The sequence below is a fragment of the Cutaneotrichosporon cavernicola genome (genome assembly GCF_030864355.1).
Source record: "Cutaneotrichosporon cavernicola HIS019 DNA, chromosome: 3".
In the NCBI taxonomy this organism is placed as follows: Eukaryota; Fungi; Basidiomycota; class Tremellomycetes; order Trichosporonales; family Trichosporonaceae; genus Cutaneotrichosporon; species Cutaneotrichosporon cavernicola.
In genome coordinates, this window is record NC_083395.1 from 3,107,948 (window position 1) to 3,135,628 (window position 27,681).

At 59.8% G+C, this 27,681-nt stretch overlaps 9 protein-coding genes across 9 annotated transcripts; 5 read left to right on the forward strand and 4 right to left on the reverse strand.

Annotated features, from left to right (window-relative positions):
- Window positions 1–70: 70 nt before the first annotated feature.
- Window positions 71–4,645, reverse strand: RRP5 (uncharacterized protein; the record flags this gene model as incomplete). Its single annotated transcript, XM_060599703.1, has 3 exons — window positions 71–1,171; window positions 1,217–3,750; window positions 3,784–4,645. 3 exons carry the CDS (start codon window positions 4,643–4,645, stop codon window positions 71–73), a joined length of 4,497 nt encoding a protein of 1,498 aa, XP_060456370.1.
- Window positions 4,646–4,840: 195 nt separating this feature from the next.
- CcaverHIS019_0311760 (uncharacterized protein) lies at window positions 4,841–6,071 on the forward strand (the record flags this gene model as incomplete). Its single annotated transcript, XM_060599704.1, has 6 exons — window positions 4,841–4,870; window positions 4,902–5,011; window positions 5,299–5,515; window positions 5,637–5,820; window positions 5,918–5,941; window positions 5,992–6,071. 6 exons carry the CDS (start codon window positions 4,841–4,843, stop codon window positions 6,069–6,071), a joined length of 645 nt encoding a protein of 214 aa, XP_060456371.1.
- A 422-nt stretch (window positions 6,072–6,493) lies between these two features.
- On the reverse strand, window positions 6,494–8,050 carry CcaverHIS019_0311770 (uncharacterized protein; the record flags this gene model as incomplete). Its single annotated transcript, XM_060599705.1, has 3 exons — window positions 6,494–7,240; window positions 7,277–7,961; window positions 8,001–8,050. 3 exons carry the CDS (start codon window positions 8,048–8,050, stop codon window positions 6,494–6,496), a joined length of 1,482 nt encoding a protein of 493 aa, XP_060456372.1.
- A 1,702-nt stretch (window positions 8,051–9,752) lies between these two features.
- ZWF1 (uncharacterized protein) lies at window positions 9,753–11,623 on the forward strand (the record flags this gene model as incomplete). Its single annotated transcript, XM_060599706.1, has 3 exons — window positions 9,753–10,554; window positions 10,709–11,429; window positions 11,587–11,623. The coding sequence occupies 3 exons, from the start codon at window positions 9,753–9,755 to the stop codon at window positions 11,621–11,623; spliced, it is 1,560 nt and encodes a 519-aa protein (XP_060456373.1).
- Window positions 11,624–12,052: 429 nt separating this feature from the next.
- On the reverse strand, window positions 12,053–14,079 carry CcaverHIS019_0311790 (uncharacterized protein; the record flags this gene model as incomplete). Its single annotated transcript, XM_060599707.1, has 4 exons — window positions 12,053–12,146; window positions 12,197–12,683; window positions 12,780–13,796; window positions 13,872–14,079. The coding sequence occupies 4 exons, from the start codon at window positions 14,077–14,079 to the stop codon at window positions 12,053–12,055; spliced, it is 1,806 nt and encodes a 601-aa protein (XP_060456374.1).
- Window positions 14,080–15,290: 1,211 nt separating this feature from the next.
- Window positions 15,291–19,319, forward strand: CcaverHIS019_0311800 (uncharacterized protein; the record flags this gene model as incomplete). Its single annotated transcript, XM_060599708.1, has 19 exons — window positions 15,291–15,527; window positions 15,619–15,999; window positions 16,033–16,086; window positions 16,120–16,695; window positions 16,728–16,867; window positions 16,901–17,015; window positions 17,057–17,247; window positions 17,285–17,399; window positions 17,433–17,763; window positions 17,795–18,052; window positions 18,089–18,207; window positions 18,246–18,266; window positions 18,302–18,400; window positions 18,434–18,438; window positions 18,485–18,501; window positions 18,536–18,600; window positions 18,637–18,939; window positions 18,980–19,215; window positions 19,253–19,319. 19 exons carry the CDS (start codon window positions 15,291–15,293, stop codon window positions 19,317–19,319), a joined length of 3,330 nt encoding a protein of 1,109 aa, XP_060456375.1.
- Window positions 19,320–19,597: 278 nt separating this feature from the next.
- Window positions 19,598–21,755, forward strand: UTP25 (uncharacterized protein; the record flags this gene model as incomplete). Its single annotated transcript, XM_060599709.1, has 3 exons — window positions 19,598–20,125; window positions 20,158–21,231; window positions 21,267–21,755. 3 exons carry the CDS (start codon window positions 19,598–19,600, stop codon window positions 21,753–21,755), a joined length of 2,091 nt encoding a protein of 696 aa, XP_060456376.1.
- Window positions 21,756–22,077: 322 nt separating this feature from the next.
- samB (uncharacterized protein) lies at window positions 22,078–25,397 on the forward strand (the record flags this gene model as incomplete). The annotated part of the gene is made up of 3 exons (XM_060599710.1): window positions 22,078–22,156; window positions 22,631–24,842; window positions 24,878–25,397. The coding sequence occupies 3 exons, from the start codon at window positions 22,078–22,080 to the stop codon at window positions 25,395–25,397; spliced, it is 2,811 nt and encodes a 936-aa protein (XP_060456377.1).
- Window positions 25,398–25,742: 345 nt separating this feature from the next.
- On the reverse strand, window positions 25,743–26,380 carry CcaverHIS019_0311830 (uncharacterized protein; the record flags this gene model as incomplete). The annotated part of the gene is made up of 3 exons (XM_060599712.1): window positions 25,743–26,190; window positions 26,230–26,297; window positions 26,330–26,380. 3 exons carry the CDS (start codon window positions 26,378–26,380, stop codon window positions 25,743–25,745), a joined length of 567 nt encoding a protein of 188 aa, XP_060456378.1.
- Between the last annotated feature and the right edge of the window lie 1,301 nt (window positions 26,381–27,681).

A 27,681-nucleotide genomic window follows, 5' to 3' on the forward strand; every position in this document is an offset into this window, starting at 1 on the left:
TTGGTTCCTGACCGGGGATTTGGTCTGGAAATGGGCTGGGTGGTTGAGAATATGCATGCAGAATCTATGGCTACTCGTCGTCGCTCTCGTCCTCGTCCTCGTCCTCGCTCTCCCCCTCACTCCCACTCTTCTCACTCCCACTCTCCTCACTCCCCGACTCGACCTTTGCGTTCTCCGCGACCCACTCCCTAGCGCGCGCCTTGGCCTTGTCCATACCAGCCTTATCGCCAGCCCTAGACTCGAGCGCCAGCCACTTCTTGAAGACGAACTTTGCCCTCTTTGCGTTCATCTTACTCCCCAAGGCGCGGTCGACCAGAGCCCGAACAGTGGCCATATCCCCCGCCCGGCCCGCTGCGTCGACGTACACGTTCCACACGTCCAATCGGCGCGGGTGGCGGTCGAGGATACCCTCAAACAGGGTCTTGCCGCGCTCAGCCGAGCCCGACTTGTACTCGAGCAATGCGAAGCGCTTGGTCGCGTCAATGTGTTCAGACTTGGCAAGAGACTGGAGGGCGCGCGGGAGGAGGGAACGCGCCTTGTCCACGTTGGTCGTGTAGTAGAACTCGGCGAAGCGCGCCCACGTCTCGGGAAAGGCCGAGTATTTCTTGAGCATCTTGTTAAAGGTTGCTTCGATTAGAGAGGCGTCCTTGCCCGCCGCGATTAAGGCGTCAATGTAGCGAGTGAAGACTGCGCGGCCGTCGTTGAATTGCACCGCTTCGCGGAAGACCTTGTCTGCGCTCTCGGGGGTGCCGAAGCCCAGTTCGAGGTTGACGAGCGCCATCCACACGTTGAGCTTCTCGCCCTCCTCGCGGAAGGCGATGCGGTCGAGCGCGCGCCGGCCAAGCGAACGGGCACGGTCGACCTCGTGCAGAGAGAGAAGGAACGACATGTACTGGATCCAGAGGTACGAGCTGTTCGGGGATGCAAGGAGAGCACGCTCAAACTCGGACTCGGACTGGGGGCGGGCAGACGCCGCGTCCGCCGTCAGGTCGATCTTGCCCTTGCCCTTCTTCTTGGGGGCGGCGGCCGCGACCTCGGACGACGACTCAGAGTCAGAGTCAGAGTCTGCGTCGTCGACTTTGCCGGCCCAGTCAAAGCCGCCGACAGTCATGGGTCCGGCGGTGGAGATCTTCTTCTGCGCCATGGAAGAGCCGGCGGGCGCGGTGTCGATCTGCTGTCAGCTGCCGACGACGGAATTTGCAGCTGGCGGACTCACCTCCTCCTCGTCCTCGGCGTCCTCATCGTCGCCTTCGAGGCGCACGACGTCATCGTCGTCGCTGTCCATGAGGCCGAGCTCGGCGTCGGAATCGGCATCCTCCTCGTCCTCGTCCTCCTTGTCGGAGCCGTCCCCGTCCTCGTCCTCGTCCTCGTCCTCCTCGTCCTCGCCACCCTCCGCATCCTCATCCATCGCCTCATCCTCCTCATCCTCCCCCTCCTCCTCCTTCTCCCCAAACTCGTCGGCAAAGTGGCTAGCCTTGATGCTAAAGTTGACGCGTCCCTTCTCCTTGTCGACTGAAACAATGACAGCGCGCACAGCATCACCTTCGCGGAACCCCTTGAGCGCGGCCGCAACGTCCGTCTTCTTATTATCCGCAATTTCGCTCTTGTGGCACAACCCGCTAACGTCCGACCCGTCAATCCGCAGGAAGAGGCCATACGTCTCGACCTTCTTAACGGTAGCGGTGACCTTCTGGCCCTCGCTAAAGTCGGAAATCCGGAGCTTGCCCGCCTTCTCAGCCTTGCGAGGCTTGGTGCGGAGGGTCATCTCGGCCCGGTCGTCTGTCACAGTCAAAATCTTGCCCGAAACAAGCTGGTTGATCTCGAACCGCGGTTTCCAGTCCTTGACGAAATCGTCAAAGAGCTCCTTGATCATGACGCGGGCGGTGATGTTACGTCCCAGGCTGACGAAGAGGCCGGCAGGGGTGATGGAGCGCACGAGGCCCCGAACAGCCTGGCCGTCCTTCAGGTCACCGAAGGAGGTGATCTCGGGGTCGGCGACCTTGACCTTCAAGTCGGGGTTGACGCGGCTCTTGCGTGTCGACAGGTCGACGGTGCGCGCGCCGGTGTCAACGGCCAGGATCGCGCACAGCACGTTGTCGTCAACGCGGAGGGCACCGGTACCGGAAGCGTTGGAGAGGTCGTCGGCCTCGTCGCATGGGTGCACGCGGCCGCGGATGTGCTTGCCGATGCGGAGCATTGCGCCGGCGGGCGTCTTACCGACCACGCGGCCGGGCACGACATCGCCGACCTGCAGGTCGTCAAAGGAGCGCGCGGCGGCCGAGACGCCAGAGGGTACCTTCTGCTCGCGCTTGTTGGCGACGATCAGGAGACCGCTCTTCTCGTTCTTCGAGACGACGACAAGGTCGTCAAGCTTCTCCCCAGTCTTGAGGGTGCGGCGGAGCTCGTCGACACCCATGCCTCTGTGGTTGGAGAGGTTGGCGAGCGAGAGCAGCGCAGTGAGCTGCGACGGGACGAGCGAGACGACGACCTGCTCGGCGTGGATCTGGGCGACGACACCCTTGACAGCCGCCCCGACCTCGAGCTTCTCGGCAGCCACGGCGGTTGGGAGCGCCTGGCGCACCGAAGCGACGAGCTTGCCAGCGTCGGCATCGATGTTGGTGATGCGGACGGTGACGGGCTTGCCAACGTAGAAGATGTCGGCGAGGTTGGCAACAAAGCCCTGCGCCGCCTCGGACTGGGGTACGAACGCGCGCAGCCCGCCAAACAGGTCGACGATACAACCCTTGTCGAGGAGCTTGGACACGACGGCAGGCGTGATCTCGCCAGCAGTGACGTCCTCAAACGTCTTGGGTGCGGGGAGGTCGGAATCGACGAGGCTCTTCTTGAGAGTCAGGACGACGCGGTTGCGTGCCGGCTCGAGGGCCCACACGCGCGCCTTGACGCTTGTGCCGGGCTTGAAGCGCTTCTCGGGGTGCTTGAGGCGGATGTCGGCGTAGTGGAGGGGCCAGACGACGCCGTCGACGCTCCCCTGCACATTCACAAACAAGCCCTTGTCGCTCAGTCGCTTGACGGTGCCCTTGAGCACCTGGCCGACCTGGAGCTCGCCGACGTCCATAAACACCTGTGAGAGGACGCGCGGCTCAAAACTGAGGAGCAGCACGCCGTCGAGCGGAGAGTGCCCAATCACGCGCGCACGGTGGTACGTGCCGGCCTTGAACTGGACTGTGCTGTGGGACAGAGAGGCGAGTCGCTCGTCGGTGAGGTGAGAGATGTGGCAGAAACCCTCGACGCCGTCGTCGGTGCGCGCGACAACACCCCAATCTGGGATGACGCGCGTGATCTTGACGCTCGCAAGCGTCTTGCCGATGGGCACGGCCTCCTCGAGCGCCACTTTGTTGGCAGTGAGCGGCGACGAGAGGTTGAAGATGTGGGGGAGCACCGAGAGGGCGAAGCGCCGCTCGCCGGCAGCGACAGTGTCGTACAGGATACGCGCCTTGAGCTTCTTGCCGATTTTGAAGCGGCTGTCGATCTCGTCCTCCCCCAGGCTGAGGTGGGCGAGGTCGATGGTCCCGTCGTAGAATCCACAGATCTTGACATTGAGGCCTGAGGGAACGACGGCCGTGATGAGGGAGCTCACGAGCGAGCCAGGCAGCAGCGAGCCGATGTTGGACACCTCGGTGAGGCACGAGTGGATCAGCGTCTGCGGGTCGGTGCTGAGCTGAAGAACGCGCCCGCCAGCCGTCGCCTTCTTCACAATCGAGGGAAGGAGCTGTCCCGGAATGAGTTCGCCTGGAGTCAGCGCTGCCAAGACAGGTAACTTACCCTCCACCTCGTCGTTGCTGATGAAGCCTTCGACGCCCGGTGCGGCTTCGCCAAGACCCAGGCCGACACGGTATCCCTTGTCCTCCTTGCTGAGGACCTCGCCAGTGATGCGGAACCCATCGGTGAGGTCGGGCTTTGCGACCTCGTTGTTGATCTTCTCGGGGATGAGGGTGAGCTCAATGCGTGCTGCGAGCCTAGTCGTCTCGGAAACGGGGTACTGGGCGACAAACGCCTGGCTAGCAGTCGGGAAAGCGTTGAGCACCTTGGCAGCAACATACTGTCCCGGCACGAACATCTCGGGTAGTTCGGGCGCGCCGCCCTCATCCTCCTCGTCGTCCATCTCGACATCCTCGTCCTCGGCATTCATCTCCTTGTTGAGCGCGGCGGTAAGCGTGTTCGAAACCTCGGTAATCGGAACATGTGCAAGCAAGTTGTTGGGCAAGCTCACGACCAGGTGCAGGGGAAGAACAGTGTGTACGCGTCCAAGAACAAGCGTGCCCTGCACCAGGCGCTTGTAGGAGAGCTCCTCGACTCGGATGGTATCCTTGTCGCGCTCGATGCGTGCGGCATCGCTAGCGCCACTGACCTTCTTGAGGCGCTTGGCGTGACGTTCCGAAATCTTGCGGGGCTTGGGCTTACCGCTCTCGGCGTCGGCCTCGGCTCGCCCCTCCGCCCGCACCTGCTTGACCTCGAGGGGCGTCAGAGTCGTCCCGCCCCCGCGCGGAAAGTCGACCTCTTCCGCCTGCAACGCCGAAGTGAAGGCCGGAGCGGCGCGCGGCGCCGGCACATCGGTACGAGCCTTCTTGGCGTTGCCGGCGGGGCTGTCGGCTGCCCGCTTCTTGCTTGTTTTTGGTGGTCCCATTGGCGTACGGGGTGGGTGTGTTGGTGAGTTGAGCTCGGATTTAGAAATTCTCAACTTCATCCGTCATGCCACGAGATAGTCACGTGATATAAACCGGAGAGGCGTCCATCTCCGCATGTCGGCAATCGCACAAGCCCTGTGTGAGCGTGATGGCGGTAACACTATTCATCGACAATAATAAAGCTATAGAGGAGGATGCCGGGCGATCCAGAGATACGGGCACTCGTAGGTCTTTGCCGAGATGGGCTGACACAAGGCCGAGGCCATCTTCGCAGACCTCCTCGCGGACCAGGTGTTGACTACGACGATTGCTGCGCACCGGGAAGTGAAGCGCGGGCAGGCCGTGTGTGCGACGTGCGGGACGCGGTGAGTGGGGGTGGGGATGGGGGTGGAGCCGAGGGGAGCAGGGGGTTTGAGTGGGATGGGGGAGACGGGGGTTGGGAGGGGGAGGGGGAGGGGGAGGGGGAGGGGGAGGGCAAGCTGGAGGGGACGTGGCGAGGGGGGGACAATGGGATGTTGCGAAGAGCGAAGAACGAAGAGCGGAGAGCTATTGGATGGTTAGGACGAGGAGAGGAGGGTAGGAGCAGGGATGAGAAGGGTTGAAGCGGGTGACCGCGTTGCTAGAACGCAAATACGTTCCGCGCTGACCTCAGATGCCGCGCGCATGTCCCGATCGCGCTTGCCAGCGGCGCATCCTCGGCCGTCGGCTCGCGCGAAGGCAGTCCAGCAAGGGGCATAACCGTCCGTCCGGGAGGATACACTGTCGGCCCGGAGAAGGGGACAGGCGGAGGTACGGGGATTGGCAGCGGGAGCGGGCGGATTGATTCATCGGGCAACGCGTTCTTTGACTGCTTGGTTTGCGGGAGAAGTGTGAGTGCTCGCGGCGAACTGATAGGCTCGCGCGGCCAACCAGACTGGGGAGGAGCTGGGCTGAGGAAGCTCGAAATGAATCTGCAGCCATCTCATGCCGTGTAGCTCGGTCTGACACCAGGTCACCTCGAACCGGTACGCGCCGCACCTCGCCTCCTGCCTCGGTTATTCGGGGAGCACACGACGCGGCGCGAGCCGCATGGCCGCCGCAAAGGCGAGACTCGGAGCGGATGGACGTGCCAGTCCGTCGCCGTACTTGACGGGCGACGATAGCGATACTGAGTCTCTAAGTGGCAAGCGGAAGAGTGAGTGTGGGCGGTTAATTCGACTGGTTGAATCGTCATTCAGCAGGTTGAATCGGGTCATTCAAACTAGTTGAATTCCAGCCAGAACTGACGCCAGAACTCCTGAACGGAAACAGCAAACGTGCGTCGTCGCCCTCAAAGGCAGCACTCAAGAAAGCGCGCCTGGCCCAGGGCCACAGTGGTTCCGCGCCGCCGTCTACGCGCGCACCACACCCTCCGTCAAGGCTGGGACGGCCGCCGACAAGTGCTAAGAGTGCATCGCCGTATTCGCCAGAGAAGAGCGGGGCAGCCAGCGCGCCGACTTGGAGAGAGGGCAGCGTGGCGTCCAGTGGGAAAGGAAAGAAGACTGTTCCGACGACTGCGCCGCCTGTGGCTCCGGGAGGCGGAGGGGATGGAGATGACTCGAGTGAGGCGGATGATGATTATTGAGCCTGTAGTGTCATGTATTTCTGTTGAGTGAACAGGTCTGGTCTGCTGGGGCGCACGGTAGGTCAGCTTCCTCACTCTCCTCCGCCTCTTCACCACCCTCCCTCCCTCTCTCCTCCTAACTCTGGAAAACATGTGACTAAAATGCATGGTACGACTGTTTAATGCTACAAGATACGGCGTTCTCTGGCGCGCCGACCTGAACTTCTGACTCTGGTTCTACCTCGGGCAATTCTCTACGCCTCGCTTATGCCTCGCCCAGCTCGCGCCGAATCCGCTCCCGCACCTCCCGCAAGCCCCCAGTCCGACGCACACGCCCCGGACTCGCCGGTCCCCCCTGGGGAATCTGCAGTGGAGAAACCTGCACCTCCGCTTTGAGTTCGAGCCAGTCGTGCCGCCCAACCCGCTTAGAGCCAAGGAAGAACGGGCACAGTTCGACGAGGAGATGGAGTGATGCTTCGGCTTCAGCGATCGAGATGGGGTTCTTCGAGCTCTGGACAATTGTCTCAGCCACTTCCGAGAGGGGGAGGGTGCGGCGGCGCGCACGGGGGGTGCCGCTGCCCGAACCTGGGGGTGGTGCTGAGAACATCATCCATACGCCTTCGGCAATGCTTTCGAGGCGGGAGAGGGTTGCGCGGCGTTTTAAATCGTCACTGCCGGGCCGGTGGAGGACACTCGAGCCGGCTACGAGAGATTCACTTAGTGTAGGCTTGGCTGAGCGCGCCTTGATCCGTGCAAAGAGGGCCTTCTTCCGCTGGTCCGGGGTGCCGGTAGTCGTCTTCTCCTTGATCTCGAAGGGGTCCGAGAGCCGGGTTGGCTTCTTGGGTGACGTAGTCAGACCTGGGTCAGACGAGCCGGAGGGCGACGCGAACAGGTTGCCGGAGGATGCAGCTGGGAGCTTGGGAAGAGGCAGGAGAGGGATGGGTGGGATGGACGAGCGGCCCGAGTCACGTGTTGTCGGCGTTGGGAGGTGCACAGGCTCGAGCGGTTTCACCTGGCGTCAGTTTTACACCAGCTTAGCACAACTCACCTCTCCGCCGTTGAGCTCGACCCAACGCTCGAGACGCCGCTGCACCTCGTCCTGGCGCAGGTCGGCGCCCGCGTTCCAGCGGCCCATGAGACGCATACCACCGCCCTGACCTTGCGTGCCAAGGCCACCCACTGCTCCGCCGAAGAGGAGCTGTCGGGTCTCGCCAGCCTGGAGCTCGAGCTCGAGGCCAACCCCGTGCGTGTGTACGCGACGACCGGAAGGATCCAATGTGCGCGTCACAGTGATGAGGTAACTCAATCCACACACCGACTCTACAGCCGGTTTGACAAGGAACGGATTGTCATCCTCCTTATCCTCAGCGGGGAGAGACTCGCCGTCCCACGTCCACAGCCAGGCGAGGCGGGCGAGCTCCTCCTTCCCAAAGCGCCGGCCAGCCGTGCGTTCCACGACATCTCGGAGGGCGAGGAACGTCGTCACATTCGGCACCTCGACGCGGGTAGCGCTAGCAGAGTGAGGGGGAAGGACTGGGGGATGCTGTGCGAGGTGGAGCGAGAGAGCGATATTAAAGGCGTGGTGCAACGTCAGCAGGGTCTGCAGGTGTTCGGGGAGGTTTGAGCGGCCCACGTGTCGGCGTTTGGCGAGTGGCCTGGGAGTGTCGTCATCATCGTCGCGTTTCCGACGGACAGTCCGCGGTGTGGGTGGTAAAGAGGACGGAGAGGCGGGACTGGTGTCAGCGCGGATGGAGCATGTGGGTTGTTCTCACAGAGTACGCTTGGTGCCGCGCTTGCCAGGAGTGGCCTGCACGCCTGACATGTTGATTGTTGTTTAGGAATCCGGCCGGCCGGATGCAAGCGAAAGACAGGTGACGATACTCTCACAGATGAGAGTGATGAGGAGGGGGGAAGGAGAAAGAGATAGAGAGGATGGAGAGGATGACAAGGAGTGTTGTTGGAAGGGTTGGTTGGGTGGCTCGTGCAGCAAAAGCAAAGTAAATGGCAGGGCCAGGGATGGCTGGTCACCCAAAAGGGTCCAAGCCACGCGACATCTCATGTGACTTGGCCAATCACAGAAGGGTACCGACTGGGCAGTGTCCTGGACCTGAAACGCGACTCAAGAAAGTGATACCGGAATAACTAATGACACGAATAATCCAGGTGGCTCGGATGATCGAAAGCGAGTCCGAATAGGTTTTGGTGAGGATTGATTGCGTGCGGTGTGAGGTAATGAGCCGAGGCGGGCGGGCGGAAGGGCGGGGTGACAATGTCCGCTCGTACATGAGTCAGTGTTCGGGCCGCAAGAGCCAGCGGTAATGAAAGGTGATGACAGGTTTAGAAGGTCTAGAAGGTCTCGTACCAGTTCTACCGGCATCTGTGTCCAGAGCAATCCAGCGACTATGAGCAGCGATAACTGAGAGTCAACACACGAGCTCCGGTACGGCAGTCACAAGCTCACAAGATGCCACCTTCCTTCCCTATCTTATGATGAGGCCTATGACACGTAGCGGATCATTGACCTGACCTCGGCCACACTAACATAACTCCTCCTAACGCATAGGCTATCACACTATCACACATCTCACATTACTCTCACTGTATACAAAAGACGACTAAGCATCGTCCCTCAACCAAGCGTGAGTTGTCCTTGACCTTGTCGGCAGGTGCCAACTGGGACTACAGCCGATGGCGCACTCAATCGGCTGATTGGACCGGCCATCCGCCGATCTATGGGGAGCACCTGGCAAGGATGCATGGATCCATGGCGAACACGCCGAGATGTGCAGCTCCAGAACTCCACAAAGTTGAGCGAGGCGGTCTGAGCAGATTGCATGCAAGGCATCGAGCCCTTCGGTGTTTGGTCGGTGTGCGCCTGAGCATCCGAACTCGCTGGCTAGTGTTGTTCTCTGCCTAGACATTGTCGAGTCCATTGCCGCAGGCGCTGACGTAGCTTGTTTGGATTGGTCACAACGCGCACGCCCGGCCCCGATCATATCCCCCATTCCAACTTGTATCCTGGCATCACACTCCTGATCTCGATATCCCATATCCCATCTCCCAACCCCCTGCATCCACTACTTATCCATTCACAAACCCACCTCGGAATCTCAAACTGTCGACTCTTCACTCTTTCTCTTTCTCTTACTCTTCCCTCTATTCGCACTACTCTTCTTCTACACCGACGCCGTCGTTGTGATTGTCTGATTGCTTCACGATCCTTCAGTTCGAGGTACGTCCCTGCAAGCTGCAAGCCTCACCAACAACGGCTAGGCGGGCAGCTCGCCTCCGATCTGGCCTAGCCACAGTTTAAACATTCCACCCCTTTAATCGCAACGGGGCTTGCCACGGCTTTGGATGACTTGCATCATGGACCCGGTCCGGCCTCGGCTACACTAGCCACCCATCCGCAGCCCCGCACGGCGACTCACACCACACATCCCTTATTCCTTCTTCTTCCCCCCAAGTCTATATTGCATCGTCCAAGTCGCTGACTCTGGCATTGCAGTTAACCACACACTACCATGACTTCCACCTCTCCTCGGCCCTCGCGCGCCAAGCGCGGCTCCATCCCCTCCCTCGAGGCCCTCGGCGAGGCCTTCAAGAACGAGACCATCGTCGTCGTCTTTGGCGCCTCTGGCGACCTGGCCAAGAAGAAGACGTTCCCGGCCCTCTTCACCCTCTACCGCCAGGGTCACCTTCCCAAGGACGTGCACATTGTCGGCTACGCTCGCACCAAGATGACCGAGGAAGAGTTCCACAAGCGCGTGACCAGCTACATCAAGAAGGACGACAGCGTTGACGACTTTGATGAGCGGCTCGAGGGCTTCAAGAAGGCCCTTACCTACATCTCGGGGCCCTACGACAATGACTCTGGCTACCAGGAGTTGGAGGCCCACCTCCTTGACTTGGAGGGCAGACGCGGACCTAGCGAGAAGGCCAACCGTGTCTTCTACATGGCTCTCCCACCTTCGGCGTTCACCGATGTCGCTGCTGGTGTCCGCAAGAACAACTACTCGAAGAACGGCGGTAACCGCATCATTGTCGAGAAGCCGTTTGGCAAGGACCTTGAGTCGTGTCGTGAGATGATGTCGGCGCTCAAGGCCGAGTGGAACGAGGACGAGACCTACCGTATTGACCACTACCTGGGCAAGGAGATGGTCAAGAACTTACTCGTGCTTCGCTTCGGCAACATTGTCCTCGACGCTGTGCTTAACAAGTTCGCGGTGTCCAACGTCCAGATCACGTTCAAGGAGTCGTTCGGCACCCAGGGCCGTGGAGGCTACTTTGACGAGTTTGGCATCATCCGCGATGTCTGTCAGAACCGTGAGTACGCGTGACGGAGGGCAAGGGTCTTGAGTGCTATCGGCATGGAGGCCGTGTGCGAGCGCCCGCATGCGGCACAGTCGAAGTGTGTGTGGCGCCCATGTGTGTGGCGCCCGTCTTGATCTCCCGTCCATCGACGCATGACTAACCCCAGACCTCATGCAGGTTCTTTCGATCCTGGCCATGGAGCGTCCCGTGTCGTTCGCGGCTGAGGACCTCCGTGACGAGAAGGTCAAGGTGCTCCGGTCGATCCCTCCCATCAAGAAGGAGGACCTGTACCTCGGCCAGTACGTCGCTGGCAACGGCGAGCCTGGGTACCTCGACGACCCGACTGTGCCCAAGGGCTCGAACTGCCCGACCTACGCCGCTCTGTGCCTCTATATCAACAACCCCCGCTGGGAGGGCGTGCCGTTCATCATGAAGGCCGGCAAGGCACTTAACGAGAGCAAGGTCGAGGTCCGCGTCCAGTTCAAGGACGTCACCTCGGGTATTTTCACCGACATTGCGCGCAACGAGCTCGTGTTCCGCATCCAGCCCGACGAGGCCGTGTACATCAAACTGAACTCGAAGCTGCCAGGTCTTATTACCAAGGCTATCCCCACCGAACTCGATCTTACCTACAAGGACCGTTTCACTGATGTCGAGGTGCCTCAGGCGTACGAGGCGCTCATCCTCGATGCATTCAAGGGCGACCGTTCCAACTTTGTCCGTGACGACGAGCTCGAGCAGTCGTGGAAGATCTTCACCCCGATCCTTCACTACATCGACAACGAGAAGCCTACGCCCGAGCCGTACCCGTTCGGCGCGCGTGGACCCAAGGACTCGCTCGCGTTCTCGATGAAGTACGGCTACAAGCGCACGGACGAGGGCACCTAGTAAGTACAGGTACAGGGTTATGTTGGGTGGAAGCCGGGCCGAGCGGGCCGGGTTGTCCGACCGAGCCCAGCGATGGCGTGCCAGTTGGGCAAGTTGTGCAGTTGTCGGAGCGTTTGTCCGGCCTGAGTCATGCCCCAAGGAACCCGCTGACAGCAGCACCTGGCCCGTCACGAGTGTGTCGGCCAACCTGTAAGCTGGATACCGAGCAGTGCCGAGCAGCAATGTCAAATAGTCCGCGACTCGTTATATGGAACGCAGTCCTGTAGAGTGTGAGATGAGATAGTGGATCGTGAGGGGTGTGTGATGCGGAGGGGCTGATGGGCTGGCGCTGATGTCTTTGACGAGTGTCTGATGAGCCGATCCTCGCTTGGCCAGCGGCTTGTAACATCAGTCCTAGGTCGACCGGCACTGAAGATGACTTGGCCACCATAATCGGCCCTTCTGTCGTTGAAGCCTGAAGCCGGACGCCACATCCCTGGAAAAATCAGTGGTGCCCCAGCCTTCATCATCTGGACTGTTGCAGCTTGGCCTGGTCTTACGGACAACTTGCGGCAGTTGATCGCCTCACAGGATCAAGCAATGTACATTGTTCAAGTTACATCGGGCTAGTCGGCGAGTCGGTCTAGAAGAGCATGGCGACGACCATGGCGCCGACGACGACACTGAGGCCGACATCGATGCGGCCCGCGCGCGAGTCCTTCTGATTGCCCTTGGCGCTGGTGTCAGCTGGGCACCAGATACAATCATTGGCCGTAAAAGTACTCACCCCTCAGCAACAAAGTAGTTGAAGTTGTAATCGACCGGTTTGTCGGTATACTCCAATTGGCCCTCTGAGCTGTACGACAAAACAGTCTTGTTATCCCTAGTGACCTCGGCCCCAAAGACACCGGTCGCGCTCGCCACCTTGAGCTTCATCAACCCGGCCTCCACCTGCCCGGACGTCTCCGATGTGCCGCTCCAGATCCGCACATTCGCAGGTTGCGTCAGGAACGCGACGACGTACAGGTTGTCGTCGGTGTCTTCGGCGCGAGCGGGTTTGGCGAGGGTCGGGTTGCTGGGAACAGCATCCTTGGGGTGCGGGCGCGTCCATAGCCACAGTCCCTCGTCGGTGGGTGGCGTGCCGGTCTTGAAGATGGTCGAGTAGTGCTTGACGAGAGAGAGGAGGGGGGTGTGCGGCATGTTGGTCGTCCACGTCGAGTTGGGTTGGGAGGCGGCGTCGGGGAGGGGGCAGAGGTAGTGCGATTCACCAAAGTCTTGGGGTCAGCCGTTTCGTCGCTGGACCTCGTTGCATCCACCACTCGCAACGCGCTCGACCTCGTTGCATCCACCACGCAACTCGCTCAACTCACCATTCCAGCTCAGCAACTCCAGCATATCCACCTTGTCCCGCATGCCGATGACCTGTTCGAACCGCGTCGCAAGCAGCCAATCGTCGGACCGGTAAATCCAGTTCTTGTCCCAGCTGTCCTTGCCATAATAGGTGAAGAAGAACGGGGACACTGGCGGCATGTACCCCTTTGTACCTAGGGCTGAAATCCAATCAGTGTCATTCCGGGTGGTGAGAGGGTCGGCGCCCTGCGGCCACGCAGCGTCCCAGTGAATCTGGCCGTCGTACCATGTCCCATCCGTGACTTGGGCCGTCGTCATAAACGTCGCGGGCATAAAGTAGATTTCGGATCCGATGGCTTTGCGTACCGCGTCCCAGCCTGCTGAGACGGAAGCTTGACCAAAAGTACACGTCTCGCCAGAAAAGGTGGAGACGAGGGCCTTGCCTCCGTACATGGCCTGAGCGGGATGGGAGACGTATTTGGCGGCCAGCTGGGCGATGGTGGTTACGTCCGACGCGTTCATGCATGGGAAAGAAGTCATGTCGAAAGAGAAGAACATCTTGAACCCGCCGACTTGCTGGGCTGCTGTATAAGCCCACTCTACGTTTTGGGGCTGGTATGCTGTCGCGCCCATGTTTAAGGCGAAACCATCGATCCCGCTGTTCTTGGCCAAAGTCACGTCGGCAGTCCAGTTGTCGGCCTTGTAGAATTCCGTGTTTCCGACCATGTGGTGAGCCCACACGTACTTGGTTGCACTTGAGGAGGGGACGGGGGCTTGGGTAGTCACGATGTTTGAGTTGGTGGCGGTTGGGGCGGGCGGGGCGGAGGTTGACGCGGAGGCAACGGAGGAAGCAACAGAGGTTGGCACGGCGCCCACGGCACCGGAACCACCGGCAGACGCCGCGGCGTCAGGGCGGTAAAGCATGATGGCGGCGGGACCACCGCAGAACTCGTCGGCAGCAGCAGGGCATGGGGTGGTGCATTGATCAGAGGAGTCGAACGAGGCCAGTTGACGTGCGCAGTAGCACTGGTCGCCATCTGGCGTTAGTATTAGTATTCAGGTATATATCCAAGAAATGTAGAGACTGAGAGAAAACGCAGACAGCGACTCACTCTTCGTCCCCGCGTAGGTGTACTGGTTATCAGCACAGAGCTTTGTGCAGTGAGCAGCAGAGTTGAGAGGGCCCTGGTATGCCAGCGTGTCGAGGAGGGTAGTTGATCCGGTATCAGCGACGCAACCCGAGAGGGACCATCCTGCTGCTGGAGCAGCAGTGGCTAGGGGAGCGATGGCGAGGGCGGCGATTGCCAGTGGTGCTATCATGGTGAGCAGATGAGTACAACGTCAAGGAAGAGCGGCTCGCAGCTCAGTATATCTCTCTCGAGGTTAAGAGGCAGAGGTTGGTACAGTTACTGTTAGTGGCAGGTTAGGAGAGCAGTTTGCTGCTCGTCGTCAAGGGATGTAAAGTGTTCCCCCATTTGCCCTGAAACCCTGTGTTGAGGTTACGATTGCGATGCGCGACTGATCGCGACTGAGGAATTGAGGAAGGGCGGTTTTTGTGCGATCCCTGCACCCTGTGCGATGAAAATGATACCGTATGGGGGGGTGCTTAGGCATAACCTCATAATTCATAACCGCATAACCCGCCTGGATTGAGTTTTAGGGGTCTTGATCTTGCTGCGAGTTTGGATCGTTTGGAGCCGGCGGCAAAGGGTTTTATAATTGATTCAATTACAGTGTGATGATTATAGTGGCATTGGCGTGGGAATAGTTTGAAGACGCGTTTCAGGTCCGAATTGAAACCTGAATAGGATGATTGGGAAGACGAGGATCAGACCGAGAGTATTGAGTATTCACTACTCGCTTCCATTTGCCCTACCCCCCCCCCCTCTCTGGATTATTCGGTCAAGCACCTCCAGGACCGCAAAGATCCAAGATCCATCAACCTCTAAAGAGGCACGGACCGACGACTGATACCATGACACCATGATACTCCTTCTGATGTACAATAATACTACCCAGCCATTCTAACTCGCGCCTGTGCAAGGATTGTTGCATCGCCAGTTGCCAAACTGATCAAGTGAGGGGCATGAGCGGCAAAGACACTGCTTTCAGCACGCAAGAATAGAGCAGTCTTATGAACTGAGGCTAGTACCAAGTGTATGACAGCACGCAGGAAGAAGAGACATGATGACTTGAACGCTTGGGCACTCGGCTTGGACATAGGAGAGCTAGCGTACCGCTCATGTCACTGTCACTCTGACACTTGGGCGTAGCCTGACAAGCTCGGTCCTCGTCGACTCGTCAACCGCCGGCACACGGACACACACATTGTCACCTTCCTCGCTTGCGCCCATTTTGGTTTCCCTCTCTTCTCCTCACCTCTGAAGTCTGACCTCTGACCTCTCACCCCCTCACTCCCTCCCTCCCTCCCTCCCTCCCTCCCTCCCTCCCTCCCTCCCTCCCTCCCTCCCTCCCTCCCTCCCTCCCTCCCTCCCTCCCTCCCTCCCTACCTTCCCCCTATCTTACCTAACATGCTTCCTACCAGTCTCGACGAGTCACTCGGTCCGACGTCTCCCTCCCTCACCTCGCTCAGAGACCAGGTCCCCCCAGTCCCCAACAGACCCAGAGAGCAAGATCAGTGCATCCTCGACACGATCGACAGCCTCCTCGGCGGCAAGAAGAGGCACAGCTCACGTGGCCTCGACCTCTGGCTCATCACACCAAAGCATATGATGATGGGGTCGATGACCGGTGACACTTTTACGCAGGTACGTCAGTGACCGTGCTCACTCACAAGAATCACAAGAATGAGACCACCCATGCGCCTGCGCTATGTAACTCTTCCCCAGCTGACAACAGTTCCTCAGCAGTCCGTGCCTCCAGAAGGAACGTGCTCCTCCAGGCAAGCCGGGGAAGAGGAGGGGAAAGGCTCTCCCATTGTCTTTTGTCTCGTTTGATTTCAGCCGCAAGCTCCTCGTCGCCAAAGCTACATTTGACGTCCATGACGACCTTCCTCGGGCCCTCGATCCTCTCGATATCGAGTTGCCCCTTTCTGATATCACGGCGGGCGGCATGTACGTCTGGTCTAAAAAGATTGACTCGAACCTCCGCGAGGTCCGTGTGATGGTGTCTTTTCGCCGCCCGCCGCGTTACTTTTGCCGCTTCGAGATGGAGACGGAGACTAAAGGCAAGCTCCACCGCCGGCGAGCAACCCAATTCGACTTCTTCAAAAGCGACATTGTGAGTAGCAGCGACGAATGCACTAACCTGCAGCAAGAAGCGCACGGATACCCCATCCATCCCATCAACAATGGAAGCGCAGCATACGTTCGTGGCGACTCTGAGTGGCACTGACGCTAGCCTCTACACTGGAACGCATACCAGTGGGTGTTCGAGATGGACGAGATCGAGTTCAACCGCACCAAGGCCGCCCAGCTCATGATACGCCGTATACCAGATCTCCACATCATCTCCAACGCACGTTACCCAGCCACCGTCGAGCCCAACTCGTTCGACGAGTGGAACCCACCCGACCTGTCCGACTTGGACTTTGAGGTGCGCACCCTCGCCGAGGGACTGATAGGCACGGGCATCCTCCGTCCCCAGGACTGGCCCGATCTCCTCGAGTCCCTCGACACTGCCACCCTCCCCTACTCGCGCGACGCCAAGCTCCGTGTCCTCGAGAGCCTGTTCACCGAAGAACGAATTTATGACATCAAGACGACGCTACAAAAGCGGCTCCGCACGTTCAAGTCCGTACCACACACCAAGGACATCAAGCACGTTGCGTTGATCCGCACCATCCAGATCACACCCACGCGCATGCTCATCGGCCCTCCTCAACAGGAGGCCAGCAACACCGTCACCCGCAAGTATGCTGACCATCTCGACGATATCATCCGCGTCCAGTTCGCCGACGAAGGTGACCGCATCCATGTGAGCTGAGCTTCCGAAATCAGTTGATACAGATCCTCGACTACGCAAAGGACGCCGACCAGGTCATGCCGGGTGTTGGTCTAATGGCTCGTATCCGGCGCGCTCTAAACAAGGGTATCCGGGTTGGGGGCAAGCTCTTCTTCCCCATTGCTTCCTCTGGCTCCCAACAGAAGTAGGAGAGGACCACCATCTCTGCTTACCCTAGGGACCACTCGATCTGGTTCTTCAACCCGGCTGCGATCGACCGCACCGAGCTCTTCCGCTGGATCGGTACCGTGAAGGAGACGGTCGTTGCCAAGTATGCGGCCCGCATGGGTTTGGTGAGCCTCCGCCTCGCAGCCAGACAACCCCTAACTACCAGCCCTTTAGCACGAGTCGCCAAATCGATCTTGTTATCAAGATTGGAAAGCGTGAGGACGTCGAGATCAATGGTCACTGTTTCACCGACGGTTGTTCCGTTGCCGGTACCGAGGTGATGTGGAAGGCGGCCGAGGCTCTTAGACCCAACAAGACTATCCAGTGCCGCCCGTCCGCGATCCAGTTCCGCTTGGGGTGAGCTCTTGAATTTGTATTGGTTAGCTAACAGCAGTGGCGCTAAAGGCATGCTCGCTTGCTGGCCAGAACTGGCTGAATCAAACGAGGTGCTCTTACGCAAGTCACAAGTCAAGTTTAACAGCGACCAGGTCAAGCTGAATGTCATTCGCGTGAGCTGCTGAGCCTTGGGAAGCTCACTGCAGGCAACCCACTACCAGCCCGCCTTCCTGAACCGCCAGTTCATCATGATCATGGAGGCGAACGGGGTGCCCCAGGAGCTATTCCTTGAGCTCTTCGACCGCGCGCTTGAGAAACTGCAGGGGTTTGAGGACCGCATCAAGGCAGGCACTCTGACGGTCGATGACCTGGTCTTACTGGGTAGCTGTCGCGAGTTCCCAATTTCTACGCTCCTCCAGTGCGGTTTCAACGCCAACCCCTTCGTCCTCGACCTCTGTCGCCTCATCAAGGGCCGAGCGCTCCAGGACCTCAAGTGGCGTAACCGCCTCAAGATCGACGGCGGCGTGTTCCTAATGGGTGGGTCTCGTATGATCTACACTGATGTTAGGCATCTGCGACGAGGTGGCCTGCCTCGCCGAAGGCGAAGTCTTCTGCCAGTATCAGGTGGACTATGACAGCGAGCCTATTGTCGTTACAGGGGAGGTTCTAGTTTGCCGCGCGCCAGCGCTCCACCCTGGTGATGTGCGCCGAGCCATGGCTGTCGACCGCCCCAAACTCCGTCATCTCACCAACGTGGTGGTCTTCAGCACTAAGGGTGCACTTCCGCTTCCCAGCATGCTCGGCGGTGGTGACCTGGATGGCGACGGTGGGCCCTCCTGGCGGCCTGTGACGCTGACTCCAGACTACACCCTCATCTGGGACCAGCGCTTCGTCCAGCCGCTCAAGGAGTTCAAGCCAATGAACTACACCCCCCCGCCCCCGATTCGCGTCGACCAAGTCACTCAGGAGCACGTTAACGAAGTGAGCTTTCGTGCCTTAGAACGCACAGCTCACCCCAGAACTTCATCAACTACATCATGGTGCGCTTCACCCGGCTTTGCATAAGCTCACGCAGAACGATATCCTTGGCAAGGTCGACAACGCCCACCTCGCCAACTCCGACTGCTACACGCCCTTTCACCCTTTCTGTCTGAAACTGTCAGAGGTCCACAGCGTGAGGCTTTGAGGGGATGTGTGCTGACGTCAGACTGCGTGAGTGGAGGACATGTTCGCGTTGACCTGTTGCTAACGCACCCAGAGTGGACTTTGCCAAGAGTGAGTTTCTGTCACTCATCAGACTGACGTTGAGCCGGGCAGCCCGCCGAGCTGGACCCCGATCTCGTCCCGGACAGGTGGCCTGACTTCATGGGCAAGGTCAGCGTTAACTCACAACGCTATGCTCACATCCAGGAGGAGTCCAAGACGTACCGGAGTGGCAAGATTCTGGGCCAGTTATTTCGAAAGGTTATTCCTGAGCCCGTGTTTAAGCCGACCAACCTCACCAAGGCCGGATACGACCTCCATCCCCGCCTCGTGGACATGTTTGAGCCAAACCTTGGGCTGTTCGTGCGCTTGCAATTTGTCAAGAGCCGGTACGAACACGACCTGCAGTACACGATGCGCCGCTTCAACGTGCAAGAGGGGGAGATTGTGACAAGTGTCCCGGCTCATAACCGTGAGCGCATGCGGTCGCGTGAGCAGCAGCACCTCCATGTGAGCTGGACACGGGGAAACATAGGGAGCTAAACTTCAGGAAGCGCTCGACGTCGTCTACCAAGCTCATGTCGAGACGACTCGAGAGAATGCGCTGAAGGCCTCTCTCGAGTTGGTGGATCTCCCCACTGGAACTCGTCTCGAGGAATACATTGCTTGGCACGCTTACATGCTGGCGTTCGAGGCGAGAAACGTCATGGAGGCGGACGAGCAGATCAACCGCACTCTCGGCGGCCCCGGATCGGCCTCCATTTTCAGCGGCGGGATGCGTATCCTGTGAGCTATCCCCTTCTTCTCAGTCAGCTCACACCAGGCCGTTAATGAGTTTCCCCTTCGTTTGGTGGCCCGAGCTCATCGCGCTTGTGACGAAGACTCGTTGAATGTTGAATGTTGAATGTTGTAATAATAGCCGTCACTACCTGTCTTAAATAGTGAAACCTGTCCACCTGTAATCATCTCTCAATGTATTTTACCATCTACTAGAATCTTGCGACTCTGGAGAAGTGTACATGAAACGAAACGATTCAGGTGGACGACCTCCACTTTTGCTCACGTGACGGAATGACGGAAGCAAAATGTTGATCGCTCGAGCCGGTTGGTATGTGAGGAAGGATTTGTGTGGTGAGACCGATCACTCCACAGACATCTTACAACAACAATGGCATCGGCGGCAGAGGTCAAACTCCTCACGCTCCTCAACGTCAGCGCTGTTAAGCGCCCACGCGAGCTCGACCTCCCCGGCGGTTTCCGCTCTCCCGCCACAAGCAGACCACAAAGCCAATCTGGATCTCCTGCACCCATCTCGGAGCCGCAACCCAAGCGGAGGCGGAGTGTCGTCTTCGGCGGCGAAGTCGGGCCCAGTGGTAGCGCGTACGGCAAGAAGCGCTCTAAGAAAGAGTCAAAGTTGACCGTTGCGGAGGAGCTCGAGAATGGCGATGAGAACGGCGACGCCGAGGTGGATGACGACGAGGAGACGGCCGAGGTCGAGATCGACAGCGATGACGAGGACGAGGACACGTTCCTGACGCACTTTGGCCCGGAGCCCAAGCTGCTGTATGGCGACGTCGACCTCGTCGGAGCCGCGGAGGAGGGGCAGTGGGAGACGTCGCGCGCGAGCGTGAGCGGTTTGGGGAGGGTGGTGGAGCAGCGGCCGGCTGGCGGGTCGCGGGCGGAGGGCAAGGCGAGGGTGAGTACGCAGTACTGCTGCGCTGACAAAAGCTCGTTCCAACGATCGCAAAGGCGATGAAGGCTTCGCCGGCGCTTGCTTCGACCCTCCTCTCGCATCTCGGCGCGTACTCGGACCTGTACGCACACAGCATGGACGGCGAGGCGGACGGGAGCGAGAGTGCGCCCTTTGCAGCAGGGACGCACGATGCGCTGCGCGCGGCGGCTGCGGCGCACGCTATGAACCACGTGCTCAAGAACCGTCGGCGTATCGTCCGCGGCAACGAGCGGCTCGCACACGCCGCTGCTGAGGGCAAGGTTATTGAGGAGCCTCGCGATGGATCCTTTACCCGACCCAAGGTCCTGATCCTCCTTCCGACACGTGCCGCCGCGCTCCGATGGGTGACGCAGTACCTCTTCCCCCTTGCTGGAGAGGGTACGCAGATCGAGAATCGGCGTCCGTTCCTGGAGTCGTTCGGGCTGCCCGAGGGCGTCGAGGACCCGCTAGCGACCGGCGACTGGCCAGCAGACCACCTCGAGAACTTCCGCGGCAACACGGACGACAATTTCCGCTTCGCACTCAAGATTACGCGCAAGGCATGGCGCGTTGTCATGCCGCCTACCAATGAGGCCAAGCTCAATGACTCGGATATCATCATTGCGTCCCCGCTGGCCATCAAGATGGGTGCCGAGCGCGAGCGCACCACCGACTACCTCTCCTCGATTGAGGTGTGCGTCGTCGATGGGGCCGACGTCATGGCCATGCAGAACTGGGACCACGTCCAGTTTGTGTTCAAGCACCTGAGCGAGGTGGCTGCGCAGTCGCACAACACGGACATCACCCGCCTCAAGCTCTGGTACGCTGAAGAGAAGGCAAAGTACCTCCGTCAGACCGTGCTGTTGTCGCGGTACGACATGCCTGAGACGCGTGGGTTGTTCCACCACGCGTGCCACAACGTCGCGGGCAAGGTGCGCGTCGACGCCGCTGCCGGCCTCAAGGGCGTGCTGGACCGGGTACGGCCGGGCGTGCGGCAAGTGTTTGAGCGCTTTGACGCAGAGGAAAAGGCACTTGGCGCTGAGGCCGGCGTCGAGGAGGTCGATAAGAGGTTGGAGTGGTTCACAAAGAAGGTAAGCAGACAAGCTCTGGAGCTAGCTCACACCAGACCATCCCGGCCCTCCTCCGCGCCGCCGGCAGCCGGACACAGACGCTCGTTGTCGTACCCTCCTACTTTGACTTTGTGCGTGTGACGAACCACCTCCGTAAGACCGGGACTGTGACCTACGCCGCCTTGAGCGAGTACTCGTCCAACTCTGAGATCTCTCGCGCCCGCACCCAATTCTTCAAGGGCAAGCGCGCCTTCCTAATCGTAACCGAGCGTTTCCACTTCTACAGGCGCTACCGCCTGCGTGGAGCCCGCACGCTCGTCTTCTACTCCCTACCTGAACATGCGGCATTCTACGCCGAGTTCCTCGCCATGCCATTCGTGGCTGCCCGCGGGGCTGGTGAAGTTGACGAAGACGTTGACCCCGCCGACGTACGCGCACACACCCTCTTCAGTAGGTTTGATGTGCTCCGTCTCGAGCGGGTCGTGGGACACACGGACGCGCGCAAGATGCTGGCCAGTGGAGAGGCGCGTTTCGAGTTTATCTAGTTTATGATATTCATGTACAGAGTGAAAACGAGGGTGTTTTAGTCTTGGAGGGTGGAGGGTGGAGGGTGGAAATGCCTCCGTTGGTGGGTCAAGTGTCCCGCCGCCCCGTCCCCGCCTGAAGCCACTCACACACATCATCGTCCCGTCCACTAACACCATCGTCTGGCCCCCTCGTAACTCTTAACTCTTAACATCTTAGTCATTCTCACTTGCACTATTTCTCTACATCCTCTACATCCTCTGAATCACACTCTCGAAACTGGCATTATCATATATTCATATCATATCCACTCCCCACCCTCCTCCGGAGTGACCAGCCAAGATGCGCGAGTCAAACTACACCCAGCCACAGTCGAACCGCGCCGTCATCAGCATCACCCAGATGATGTATGACCGACGAGGTGAGTGGGCTTGTTGCTGTCTTCGTATACCTGCTGCCTTGACCGCTCTTGTCCGGTTCATCGGACTGGTCAGGCCAGGAGGGCTCGCCGCCCTTGTCGCGTTAGTCGTGCTCCCCTAACTCGTGTCGCTCCTCTCGCTCTTGGCGTTGCTCTCGCTCTTGGCGTTTCTCTCGCTCCCTTCCCTCCCCTCGCTCCTCTCACTCCTCTCACTCTCTCACTCTCTCACTCCTCTCCTCCTCTCACTCCCCTCACTCCCTTACTCCTCTCCTCCTCTCACTCCTCTCACTCCCTCACCCCTCTCACTCCCTCACTCCTCTCACTCCTCTCACTCCTCTCACTCCCTCACTCCCCTCACTCCCCGCACTCATCCGAGTCGCTGCATCTGCGCGGCACCGTTGGGGGCGCGTCACACCTGCCCAGTTCCCTTGTCCGCGTGACCACCTCTGGGCCCCTCTGGAATGATGCTCACACCAGCCCTCGACACCAACTCGACCTTGGCGCTGCTCAACAACCTATGCCAGTTGACGTACTTAACGTCGACATCGCCAAGGATACGAGAGGTCTTGACCATGGACGGCGGTCTCGAACGCATGCTCGACATCTTACGTGAATCCTGCCTTCCTCGCGAACCAACGTTGTCCGACATGTGGGGCCTGAATGGGCCGTGCACGGCAAGAACCATCAATGTCGACCGAGCTATCTCGTTACGCCACTCGCTCGCGTTCCAATGTGTGGTCAACATTGGCATCCGGGGTAACGAGGCGATCCGCACGCGAGTCGTCCAGGCAGGTGCATTAGACGTCGTGGCGCAGATCCTCGAGTCTTGGCTCAAAAAGAACGGTATCGCAGTTTTATCCTCGTCGGTGGGCAGCCAAGCCTCGGCCGACGCTCTAGATTCGGGTGCGCAATTACCTGGCGTCGAAGCTCGTTCTCGGCGCCGCCAGGGATCCTCACGGCATAGTGGGCCGAGCAGCTCGCACAATCCCTCGGCTTCCGCGCGGGAGTCGACCGCCCAGTCATCTCACAATGCTCCGCCGCCACCATCTCAACCCTCAATAGCCGCCGCAAACGCCACTTCCCACCCACCAACATCACATGCGCCCGCTCCAACTGCACACGCAACACCACCGCAGGTCACCGCTCCCGCTCCCTCTCAACCTCTTGCCATTCCCCCAGGCCCATTTGGTACCGGCGCCCCCTCACGAGGGTTAGGACAGTTGATGGTCAACCTGCTTGCCAACCGTTTGCAGAACCGCCAGCCGCAGCAGGATGCGCAACCGCCTCAGGCCCCGACGCGGGGTCAGACTGGCTCGTCTATCGACACGGACGTGGACATGGCCGACGCCGAGACCGAGGAAGGTGGCGAGACCGACACGGCTGGTGGCGACACGGACACTGGTGCGGACATGGCAATGGACGTCGAGCCAGACAACGAAGCAGGACCCAGCGTGTCAACCACAACACCACGTGCGCGCTTGACTGTTCTCCCCATGCAGATCCCACGGCGGTCACCCGAACCCGTGAGTGAAGCGGCTAGCGCGGCAACCAGCAATGCGGCGTCGCTCTCTGGCGACGAGCCTCCAGCTATCCCTCGCGCTCGATCCGATAACAGTCTCGCCACGAACGCCGCGGTTCAGGCCGCGGCAGAGTCGGGTCGTCCTGCATCCGGGATGGCACGGCCGGCCCAACTTGGTGCGGGCCCCGGCCAGTCGTTGATGCATGGGGTCGAGCATGTCGAGGGCATGCGGGGACGTCGCGGGACTGTGGTCGGACGACCTCTGCTGGCCACGCGCGAGCAGCAGCGCGTAGCGGACGAGAGCGAGGTCTCTGACCACATGCCGGAGACGGACCTGGCACAAGTCAACGCTCTCGCGGCAGCTGCGAACGCTGCCATGGAGGCGGCGGCCGCTGTCCCCAACCAGGAGACGGGACCGCAGCCAGCCATTGTCGATGGCCTCGCAGGCCTGGCAAACGACGAGCCTGACCCGGACGTGCTGGCAGCTGAGCAAGCACGGTTCGACATGGAGGCAGGCGCACCGCCAGGCCAGCCAGGTGCTGCCCAGACTCCCCGCATGACGAACACAGACATGCAGCAGCAGCCTACAGAGCTTGCGCCCCAGGTTCCACCAGCTCCACCAGCCCAGATCATCATCGCAAATACCGCGCCCCGGGGTTTCCAGGACCTGGCGTCATACGTTGGCGTGTCCCTTTTGCTCAATCCAGAGGGCACAAACTACTCGGAGGACAACATCTTATTGGCCCTGCAGCTCTTGGCATATCTCTCCAAGTACCCCCACGTTCGCGCGACATTCCACCACCCCAGGTGGCCGATGCACCGCACCTTTGACCTGGTTCACGACGATGAGAACCCCCTTCCCGAGCGCCCCAACTACTCTGACACACCCAACATCTTCTCCCTCGTGGAGAGATTCACGTTCCGCCCTTCACCATCCGACCCGCTCATGTTCCGCATTCCCAATGAGATCCAGTACTGGGCCGGCGTCATCATGCGGAACGCGTGCCGCAAGGACGACGCGCAGGGCGGTATCCGGCAGTGCGCGTACATGTCGTGTGGACGCTGGGAGAAGTTCCCACGCGAGTTTGCCAAGTGCCGCCGCTGCCGCAAGGCCAAGTACTGCAGCAAGGAATGCCAGAGCAAGGCGTGGAGTGAGGGGCACCGTTTCTGGTGAGTCTAATGTGGAGGGTCCGCTGACGATAAAGGTGCAGCTTACGCTCTGAGCCTGAGCCTTCGGCGGACGCCAACAGTGGCGCCAATGGGGCCGCTGGTGGCGGCGCAGGCGGAACCGGCCGTCGCGACCCTCCGCCCCGCCGTGACAATGCGGGCGGCGACGGCGACGTGGACATGGCTGACGGGGACGCTGTGCAGCAGACCCCACGTGCTGCAGCACGTCACCACACGCACACCGCTGTGCCGCCGGTCGTGTCGGTCGCCGACACGACACCTCCGCCTGCTGGAGCGAGCATGCCAACTCTGCGGCGCGTCACTCCTATGCGCCGTCCATTCGAGTCTCTCTCGCTGTCGGACGAACGCGAGCGTGCGCGCCTGGCGATGCCAGTCCCGAACTCGGGCTCTGCTACGCCGCCAGTCCCGCGCCCACTACCTGCGTTCCTTAAGCTCGGCCAGCCCGGCGGCCCGAGCAGCACGGCGGAGATGAATGCGGCGATGGCGCGCCCGAGCCGTGCGCGTTCGGCGACGCCACAGATGGGCAATGCGTGGTAGGAGTGGCGTTGTGTACATGGTAGTTTATGGGGAGTTGTTGTCATGGTCTGTTTAGCATGGTCTTGTCATGTCGCCTGTGACCTTACGTGTGTGTGTGTGTGTGTATGCGGCAGCGCGGTGGGGAACTCGGGCAATTATTAGCGGGGCGCCACTGCGTCATCCTGTGGTTGTGCGCCTGACTTCATTTCCAGCTGACCATGCTGCGTCTCCAATCAACGCACGGTCTGGCAGTCCTCTGTGCGTACGGACACTAGAGGCACGTAGAGGTTGGCATCGGCCTACAAACAAGATTAAGTACAACTAACTGGGGAGGTACAACTATTATTAGGTTTGTGTGTAGCAAGACTAGGCGGTGGAAGAGTACGGCGGCGGCGGGTCCTCGACGTCAAAGAAGGCGATGTGGGTATACGCGCTTCCCTCTGAGTGGCTCGATCCTCCAGAGATGGATCTTGCGATGGATCTTGCGCTCTGGCTCTGGCTCTCGGTCTCGGTCTCGATCGCGGTCTCGATCTCGGTCGCGCCCGCCCTTTTTCGACGGCTGGAGTGAGGTGTCACTGGCTTGGCGGTACACTTGACACACGTGCACTCGGGATACGTTTTCCTCACATTGGCGCGTGTTCGGCGCTCAATGTCATATGGCGGGAGGTTATATATCTGCCTCGTGACTGAGACTTGGTGTGCCCATTTTGGGACCTCTCGAACGGCCGTGTCTAGGGCTGCGCTGAGCGAGGACCGCCGGGTGTTGGCGGTGATATTGTCGTCGACATATCGGCGGAGAAGAGCTTGGGCAGTGCTGATGTCAGAGGGGGGATACAAGTGAGACAGCGCTCACAGAGGATCAGGTGCCCGCCTCAAGTACCGTTGGAGGTCGGATATATCCGCCGCCAACGGCACTGATGGCTGATGTCAGGCTAGTTGGATGGGAGACGTACGAGTTTAGCCAGTGGGAGCGCGATGGGGTGTCCGTCTGCGTCGCGGATCATTGTGTGGACAAGAGGTGGGGTACAGCAAGATAGAGTGTGAGAAAAGTGTGGACAAGTAGACAGATGATGGGCAGCGACTGTTCCCATCACTTGATTTATACGCCACATTTAGCGTCGCAGGGTGGCGTACGCCACCCTGCGACGGTATCATGTATCATGGTAATATTCCCCGGATCCGCGCAGCATCCCCCGACGTCAGTGCGTGTGGGGAAATCGAAGGGACTCGATTCGGGAGTCGCAGCGCAGGCGGTGCGGGAATAGTGATGATGGCAACCGGAGGTCATGGTCATGAGATCGATGAGCGATGAGCGATGGCGTGCGAACGATGGCTGCCTGCATGCAATGCCAGCGCTGGGCTGGGTGGCTGAGCGATAAGACCCCGTGATGTGGGATGCGGCATTGGGTGTCCAGGCCTGCGCCACATGAGGGGGATGGGTACTGCTTCATCAGTTTTGACGACTCGAAGGGACACGGCAATGGAGGGCCGTTGCGCATCTCGCTGTTTGTTGGGAGTGTAGTATGAGTCAGTGGCGGACAACGCCAGGTGCGTCAGTGGCGGCTCGCGGCTGGTGTTTCGGCTTCCAGTCCACGTGTTGAAGAATAGTCCATTGTCCATGAATAGTCCATTGTCCATGCATGATTATACCTGTTGTATTGAATTAGTCCTAGGCGGAGCCTAAACGAGGAACGGTGATGGTGGCCCTTGCCCTTGTCCTTGTGACTCTCGCTCTCGCCCTGGCCAAGGACACACTTGGGCAGTATCCATATCGTTTGCCATCGGGACGCCGAGTGCGCTGAGTGCGTCCTCTGCATCTCTCCCCGCCGCATAGAGAGACGAGTTGACGCCGGCCTCGGATGCGAGACGATGTGCGAGGAGGCGCGACAACCCGACATTAGCCTCGGCGGGTAAATACGGTGGTGGCGGGGCTGTGCTAGCCTCCCGGGCGTCGACGGCAGCCGCAGCCGCAGCGTGGTATGTACACGGACAAGAGGACCGTGTGGTTTTACTTGGATTGCAAAGTAATCCAAATGTCTTGTTCACGGCGCGAAACTCTGCGGCGAATTCCGGAAACTCGCCCTCGAGCTTATGTAGAGTAGCTTCGAGAGCTGGGCGGCCACGTCTCGTCACGCCTTGCCAGCGGATATATGCCGAGAGAACCGAGAGGACGTAGGGGGGATAACTTGTGGCTCGGCGGGTATGGAGGAGTTGCCGGACGCGTACCTCGTCTAGTTCATCATGAGAGACTTTGTGTGTCTGCGTCAGGTCAGCGGGGTTTGGAAGGGCTTACGTCTCGCCGAGA